Here is a 9121-nt window from a genome sequence, read left to right on the forward strand (position 1 = left end):
AAAAAAAAAAAAAAAAAAAAACTAAGTTGTAGATTTGAATGGATAGTATAATATTGTTTACATTGGGAGAAAAGCCCAGATATGTCATCGGTATATATTCTGTTAACCAGACTGATAACAGTTGAAAACTTTGGAGAGAGTACTTAGATATGAGAATGATGGTCAAAGGGATTTTGGCTTTTTTAGTTGTGTTTAGGTTTTCAAAACAAGAATGTTTTTATATATTACTTGTTATGAGTAGTTAAAACTATAGAGATGCCTGAGTAGTTTCCATCTTTTTGTTACAGGCATAGAATATTCCCTGTTTTCAGTTGCATACTGATGATTTTAAAAATTTGATAATTCATTGGGGTGTAGCAAAAAATATATTTCAAAATGTAGAATTAGGCGAGGGTCACATTCTTTGGCCACTTTTATCACAATCAAGAATATTTAATCACTTGTGTTTTCCAGATATTATGATAAGAACCTTTCTAGCTTTCTTTTTAATATTTGGGTTCCTAGTACCAGTGACTAAAATTTTACTATTAGTCTTAATATCCTTTAATATAAAATAGAACATTTAAATATTGCTAGTATTACATGAATAAAGTCAACAATCGCTTAAATTATGTTACTTCAAAGAATAGGTATTTTTTGATACATAACTTTTTTTTTTTTTTAAGAGATGTGAAAGCTGGAAACATTCTTCTTGGAGAAGATGGCTCAGTACAGATTGCAGGTAATGATAAGTATTTCTTTTTATTTGATGTAATGGTCAGTAGAACCACGTTACTTATCTTTTATGTTTCCTGAATCAGCATTCTCTCCTGTTCCCTGGACCGTCTCTATTCAAGATCCTCTGTTAACACATCATAGGATGCCACCGACTCTCAAGATATCTTCTCATACTCATCCTTCATTTCTGCTCTTAGACATTTTTTTCTGACCATTACTTGTTTCCTTCCAGCTATCCACCTCTTACTTCCATTAAGGTCTTCTGCTATGGGTTCTCGTAGCATTCTGTACTTTCCTTTAAAGGAAAAGTAGTCAAGGATCTTCATTGTGTTTAAGAATAAATATATTATATAGAGGCTATACAGAGCTGCTTCTGTCTTGGGGGAAACGGAGTATTTGTCAATTAGGAAAAAGCGCCTGAGAAGTAGAAGTGCACTTTTGGCAGTTTCAGAGCTGAAGGGATAAGAGTTGCAGTCCAGGGCCTGCCAAAAGTGGCTATCCTGATGAAACACCCCCTCCTCCAGGCTGAGACTCCAGAACGACTGTACCCAGGGATTGTCTAGCAAGCAGATCATCTGAGAAAACCTCAGCTTGGTCCCAGACTGCTAGAACAGTCAGGTGTTTGGCAGGAGGAAGATAATCACCCAAATCTTAAATTATTTCTTCAACTTTAAGAAGATAATTTAGGCGAACATCTTCATGTCCATGAGGTAAGGAAATATTTTAACCAAGTCACATAAAGCTCTAATATAAAGGGAAAGATTGATAAATTTGACTCCTTTAAAATTAGCAACTTCTAGTTATCAAAAGAGGAACAAATGGTTTATTACTATTAACAGAGGAAAAAGGTAAACCACAGAGTAGAGAAGATATTTGCAGCATGAATAATTGTTAAAGGGCTCAAGTGTAGAGTGTATAAAGAACTCATTGAGGAAAAAAAAAAACTCTAAAAAAGTGGGCAGAAAACTGGCATAGGCACTTCTCAAATGAAGGTATCCAAATATAAATGTAGTGAAAGATGTTCAAGCTTACACTAGTAACTTGTTAAATGCAAAGTAAAATCACATTGTGATAACACGTTAAATTGATTGGCCTGGCAAAAACATCTTGACAGTACTAATTGTTGGTGTGGGTGTAAAGCAAGGAAAAAAGTCTCATTTCTGATGATGGGAATATAAATTGGTACAACCATTTTATTACATTTGAAGATACACATGCTGTAAGACTTTGGCTCCTAGGTGTATAGCCTAGAGAAACTCACCCATATGTGTGCCACAGTGTTCATAATCATGACAAGTTTGAAATAATCCCGATGCCCTTTATTAGTAGAATGGATAAATAAATTGTGGTTAATTTATATACTGGAATACCTTTTTTTTTTATTTTTTATTTTTGGTGACAGTCTCGCTCTGTTTCCTAGGCTGGAGTGCAGTGGTGCACTCTTGGCTCACTGCAGCCTCTGCCTTCCAGGTTCAAAGATTCTTGTGCCTCAGCTTCCCAAGTAGCTGGGATTACAGGCATGCACCACCCCACCCGACTAATTTTTGTATTTGTAGTAGAGACAGTGTTTCTCCATGTTGGCCAGGCTGGTCCCGAACTCCTGGCCTCAAGTGATTCTCCCACCTTGGCTTCCCAGAGTGCTGGGATTATAGGTGTGAGCCACCATGCCCAGCCTGTATAATGGAGTACTATATAATGATGAAAATGAATAGAACTACAGCTACATACAAAAGTATTAATCATAAAAATATAGGAGATGGAATGGACATGGGTTTCCTTGTCTAGTATGAATGGCACCATAGCGTGCCACCTGCACAAAACAAGAATTTGGGAACAACTTTGCCTCCTGGCTCAGTCTTTTATTTTTATTTTTTTGTAGTGGTAAAATATACATAACATAAAATTTACCATTTTAACCGTTTTTAAGTGTATGGTTCTGTGGCATTAAATACATTCCTGTTGTGCAACTATCACCGCCATCTGTCTTCAGAACTAGTTCATCTTCCTTGACTGAAACTGTACCCACTAAAAAATAATTCTTCATTCCACCTCTCACCCCAGCCATGGGTGACCACCATTCTTCTTTTTGTCTCCATGAATTTAACTACTTTAAGTACCTAAGTGAACTCACACAGTATTTGTCCTTTTGACTTTATTTCATTTTGTATAATGTCTTTAAGGTTCATGTTGCAGTGTCAGAATTTCATTACTTTTTAAAGCTGAATAATAATTCCATTGTATTTATATGCTGCATTTTGTTTATCCATTCATTCATCAATGGGCATTTGAATTGCTTCCACCTTTTGGTCATTGTGAATAATGCTGCTGTGAACACAAGTGTCCAAATATCCATCTGAGTTTCTTGCTTTCATTTCTTTTGGGTATATCCTCATAAGTAGAATTGCTGGATCATATAGCTATTCTATGTTTACGTTTTTGAGGAATTGCCGTATTATTTTTTATAGCAACTGTACCATTTTACATTCCCACCAAGAGTGCACAAGAATCCAATTTCTCCACATCCTCGCCAACACTTGTTAGTTTCTGGGTTTTTTGTTTTTTCAGGTGGTAGCCATTCTAAGGGATGTAAGGTGGTATCTATCTCATTGTGGTTTTGATTTCTGTTTCCCTATTGATTAAGTGATGTTGAATGTCTTTTCATGTACTTATTGGCCATTTGTGTATCTTCTTTGAAGGAATAACTCCTTAATTCCTTTGCCCATTTTTAAATTGGAGTGTTTGTTTTTGTTGTTGTTGTTGAATTGCAGAAGTTCTTTACGTATTTTGGATGTCAATCCCTTATCAAATGTATGATTTGCAAAATATTTTCTCCCAGTCTGTGGGTTGCCTTTCATTCTGTTGATAGTAACCTTTGACGCACAAAAGTTTTAAATTTTTGATTATCTACTTTTTCTTTTGTTGCCTGAAATTTGGTATTATATCTCAGAAATCATTGCTAACTCCAGTGTCATGAAGCTTTTCTCCTATGTTTTAAGTGTTTTATAGTTTAGGGGCTTCTAGTTTTTTCATACCTTATTACAGATAACACTTATTTTAATGTATTATAATTGCCTGATTCCACCTTCTATATTAGAAGTTGCACAAATTGGGGGACATTTTCTTCCTTGATCATTACTTTTGATCCTGTCACATAGTAGGCACCAAAGTCCACCTTGTACTTTAATTGAAATTTTGTTAACGGAGGAACTAAATGATTTTTTTCACATCGAAGTTACTCTTTCTCTTTAGTTGGCAATTTAAAACGAAAGGCAAATGGCATTTTTGCTCTTTGGTTTCTGTTTTTAACTTTATGGTTGGATTGATTATGTCTCCTTGGTGTTGTGGCTGTGCAGGTTATTTAACAAGAATATTTTGGTAAAGTGGATATTCTCACTTACATTCCTTAGCTAAATGTTTTAACTAGTCTTCAGGGTTCATTTGGAAACAAGCGGAGGTATACCAGCTGAAGATACAAAAATTCTGGATCATTATTAAGTTCTGGATTTAAAATTCTGACTATTTTAAAGCTACTTGAAGGTTTTAGTAGGTTTTAAAAGTAAAACTCTTCATAATTGAACCTAAAAAATATGTTGTATATACATAAGCTGTTTGAGTCTTTATCATATTTAAGTATTTTAAGGCATGGCTTTGCCTCTCTGGTTGGTGATAAGAATACCTAATACTTGTTGAGTGTTTAGTATTAAAATATATTACAGGGACTGCTCCAAGTATATTATTAACTCATTTAATCCTTAACAACAACCTTGTTAGTAAGTACTGTTGTTGCCTCCTTTTTACAGATGAAGAAATTGTAGCACAAAGATTGAAAATACCTGCCCAAGTTCAACTGACTAGTGGCAGAGCTGAATGCACTAAATGTACTTTTTTCCCCTTCAGATGCACTTCAGATTGTTTACTTTGTTACTGTTATTACAAATGGAACAACATTTTAAAGTTCTTAGATATTTGCTGGTTTAGGAGTATTGAAAACTGTTATGATGATGATGATTATTATATTTTAGAGAAAGTGTCTTGCTCTGTCACCCAGGCCAGAGTGCAGTGGTGCGAATGTGGCTCACTGCAGCCTCAAACTTGTAGGCTCAAGCAGTCCTCCTACCTCAGCCACCCAAGTAGCTAGGACTATAGGTGACTCCACCACGCCCAGCTAATTTTCTGGTTTTTTTAGAGATGGGGTCTCACTGTGTTGCCCAGGCTGGTCTTGATCTCTTGGCCTCAAGTGATCCTCCTGCTTCAGCTTCCCAAAGTATTGGGATTACAGAAATGAGCCACTGTGCCCAGTCAAGATTATTATGTTTTTTTTTCCATAATTCTATGTACATTCAGACAAGATAATTGTTTTTAAAACTGTACTGTATAGACTTGCTATTTTTAAACTACTGTATAGACAAGCAATTATTTTAAATAATTGCTTGAAAATGGCAGAATTCATAGACTTCTGAATCTGGAATTTTAAAGTTTGCCATTCTGAAATTATCCTCCTCACAATCGGGTTGTCCATAATTTATTGTATTTTCAAATTTATTTCTAATTTCATAATTTCTGTTTTATAATTATGTTTTCAGGTTGAAAATACAATAAATTACGGACAAATACACACTCATTTTACATAATGCAGAGTATTCTGGAATGGACACAAAACAAAAGGGGAATCAGAAAAGGTGTGTAAGAGTTGGATAAGGTGTGCCTCAGTATATTAGTTAAAGTTCTTTTGGTTGTATTGGGAATTATCAATGGCTGACTTAACAAAGCAGGAATTTTAAAAATACACTAGGAAGTACACAGAATTAAAAAAATCAGCTGAACAGCTAAGCCTCAGAATAGGCAGGAACCCAGTTGTGCTGGTGACCTTCAGGATGCTGTTAGCATGGCTCAGCTCCAGTGACCCTTAATTTCTTTGTCTTTCCATTCAAGCTTCACATTTCTAGGAGACTAAGATAGGCCTACCTTGGATTAAGGTGTCTAACCCTGGCTCAAATCAGGTATGCCCAGGGTCAAGGTGAGGGAGTACAGATACACACCCAGGGCTATTTACAGAAAAGGGGGGATCATGGTGAGGCAGGCAGTCCTCCTCATCGGTGACTGGTACTTTGGCATCAGCATTGTGGGATAAAATCTTTGTAGAGAAAATCCTGAGGCTTAGAGAGGTGAACTAAGTTTACCAATGTCATACATCTACTAAGAGGTGTAGTTAGGATATGTATTTAGAATTATGAACTCTAATTTATTTGGGGCTGAGTTCTTGAGAGCTCTTTTTGAATACTAAGCTAAAAAGGTTGGATTTCATTCTGTAGGAGTTTCTGAGCTGAAAGGGCCATGTCAAAGTGATAATTTAAAAATGAATGGATGAATGAATCTGATAGTGGTATGTAGAATGGATTAGAGCAAGGGGGAAAATCTGAGATGATGATGATATGTGGGGGTGGAGAGGAATGGAGTGAGGCACCTGCTAAGCTATGTCTTTTTTGTTTTTTTGTTTTGTAAAGATGAGGTCTCCCTATGTTGCCTAGGCTGTTCTTGAACTCCCGGGCTCAAGTGAGCCTCCTGCCTTGGCCTCCCAGAGTGTTGGGATTATAGGTGTGAGCCACTGTTCCTAGTCTAAGCTATGTCTTAATTTAGTCAAGAAGTTCAGCAAAAAGATAAGAAATTATCATGCTTTTTATTTATATATAGGATGGTCACTACATTATGTTGTTTTCCTATTCATTTATGATAGTTGATGCACTTTAAATACCTTGCTGTTGTATTCTATTTCAGACTTTGGGGTTAGTGCTTTTTTAGCAACTGGTGGTGATATTACTCGAAATAAAGTGAGAAAGACCTTTGTTGGCACCCCTTGTTGGATGGCACCTGAAGTTATGGAACAGGTACCGTGTCTTTTTTCAATTTTAAATGGGTTAGGGCTTTGTTTTGAAACTCAAAAAACTTAATAGTGTTTGCTTTTCTTTGGCATACCAGGTTAGCTTTGGGAAACATGTCCCTGTTCCTTGGGTGGGATTTTAGTCCACCCTTGAAAACAAAAACTCTAGAACTTTGCAAAGGATATATGAAACTCAGGAATAATATAATTGAGGTTTGTTTTAATAATTTTGTTAGTACAAATTATACCAATTTTTACATACAGATTTATTGGTTTAATGATTTCTAAATTATGTCCAGTTTTGTTTCCTAAGCCTCCATATAGTTGTTTCTAGTTCTTTTTTTTTTTTTTTTTTGAGACGGAGTCTCGCTCTGTCGCCCGGGCTGGAGTGCAGTGGCCGGATCTCAGCTCACTGCAAGCTCCGCCTCCTGGGTTTACGCCATTCTCCTGCCTTAGCCTCCCGAGTAGCTGGGACTATAGGCGCCCACCACCTCGCCCGACTAGTTTTTTGTATTTTTTAGTAGAGACGGGGTTTCACCATGTTAGCCAGGATGGTCTTGATCTCCTGACCTCGTGATCCGCCCATCTTGGCCTCCCAAAGTGCTGGGATTACAGGCGTGAGCCACCGCGCCTGGCCTTGTTTCTAGTTCTTAATAGATGCTTCACATAAATGCCTTATAGGTATATCAAACTCAGTATGCTACAAACCGAATTCATTTTTACTCTGTTTCAATCAGCTGTATTCACTCTGTTGGTGAGGGAAGGATTCCCACTGTAAAGTTATGGGAATGGCTGAACATACAACACCTGACACTGGGCAGATGAGATTGACAGCTGTCTATTAGTCACATATACTCACAGCCTAGGGGAGTAGGATACTGCATGCCATGCAGGACCAGCAGAGTTGCACTCACTAACAGAATGAACGAGAAGGGGCTTTGGAGACAGGCTTTGTAGTACCAGCAGATTGCGATGCCCCTTGGTTTCCTTGAGAAGATAAGACTGGCTGACAGGGAACCGAAATCTGCTTGTCGGGCAAGCAGGAACTGTACCTGGTCATTTGATAAGGAGGATTGTTGAACTAGGAGACATTATCTGCAAGAGCAGAGTGGGGAGGGGAACTTGTACTTAGGTCACTAGAGGCCCTTCCGTTTTACCAGATGGCAAGGCAGCTCATACTATTGATCCTTAATTTTAGGTCTTACACACTACACACTCCCCAAACCTGTTTCTCCTATATTGCTTAGGATAGAAAATTAAAATTTATAGCCATGTAATGTGCTGGTGACAGTATATAAGTAGAGAAATTTGGCAACATATTCACTGTAAAAGTTTAAAAGTATTCACAACCTTTGTAACTTTTCATTATAGAAATTAAAGTGATAATACCACAATACAGATCCTTTGGAAAACAAAAAAGCTACTGCACTACAAAACATTTTGTTTTAATTCTTTCTAGTATTTTACTGTTTGTAAAAGTTTCAGGACGTATGAGCAATTTTGTGTTTTTTTTCTTCATGTTTTATCAGAAATGTTTTTTATATGTTCACATAGAATTAGTAAATATTGCTTTTAATTGACTGTAGTTTTAAAATATACTTAACAATTTCTTCACTGTTGGTGAACATTCAGGTTGTGTATTTTTTGTATTACCAAATATGTTTAGAGTTTGCCTACTTTATTTTATTGGTTTAAAGCTTATGAACACTTTCATTGTTCTTGGTACACATTAGAGGTAGCTTTTTTGTTTATTTGTAGAGACAGAGTCTTGCTCTGTCACCCAGTCTGGAGTACTGTGGTGCCATCATGGCTTACTGCAGCCTTGAACTCCTGGGCTCAAGCTAGCCTCCTGAGCAGCTGGACTGCAGGTGTACGTCACCGCTCCTAGCTAATTAAAACAGCTTTTTCTGTGTGGAGATGGGGTCTCACCATGTTGCCCAGGCTGGTCTTGAACTCCTGGCCTCAAGCCCACATCATCCTCCCACCTCAGCCTCTCAAAGTGCTGGGATTAGGCAGGAGCCACTGTACCCGGCCTCAAGCTAACTTTTTTTTTTTTTTTTTTTGAGACAGAGTCTCGCTCTGTCTCCCTGGCTGGAGTGCAGTGGCGCGATCTTGGCTCACTGCAAGCTCCACCTCCCGAGTTCACGCCATTCTCCTGCCTCAGCCTCCTGAGTAGCTGGGACTACAGGCGCCCGCCACCGTGCCTGGCTAGTTTTTTTTTTTTTTTTTTTTGTATTTTTAATAGAGACGGGGTTTCACTGTGGTCTCGATCTCCTGACCTTGTGATCCGCCCACCTCGGCCTCCCAAAGTGCTGGGATTACAGGCGTGAGCCACCGCATCCGGCCTTTTTTTTTTTTTGAGGCGGAGTTTCGCTCTTGTTGCCCAGGCTGGAGTGCAGTGGCATGATCTCGGCTCACCACAACCTCCACCTCCCGGGTTCAAGTGATTCTCCTGCCTCAGCCTTCCGAATAGTTGGAATTACAGGCACGCACCACTGTGCCTGGCTAATTTTTTTTTTTTTTTTT

The 9121-nt window shown here is 37.9% G+C and overlaps 1 protein-coding gene across 1 annotated transcript in view; it reads left to right on the plus strand.

Annotated features, from left to right (window-relative positions):
- The window catches only part of OXSR1 (oxidative stress responsive kinase 1), a 97754-nt gene that overhangs the window by 55116 nt on the left and 33517 nt on the right, over positions 1-9121 (plus strand). The window contains 2 exon segments of the mRNA XM_017847390.1: positions 666-721; positions 6493-6602. Of these exon segments, the coding sequence (XP_017702879.1) occupies positions 666-721; positions 6493-6602 (166 nt within the window).

The sequence above is a fragment of the Rhinopithecus bieti genome, unplaced genomic scaffold (genome assembly GCF_001698545.2).
Source record: "Rhinopithecus bieti isolate Rb0 unplaced genomic scaffold, ASM169854v2 scaffold_30015, whole genome shotgun sequence".
Lineage (NCBI taxonomy): Eukaryota > Metazoa > Chordata > Mammalia > Primates > Cercopithecidae > Rhinopithecus > Rhinopithecus bieti.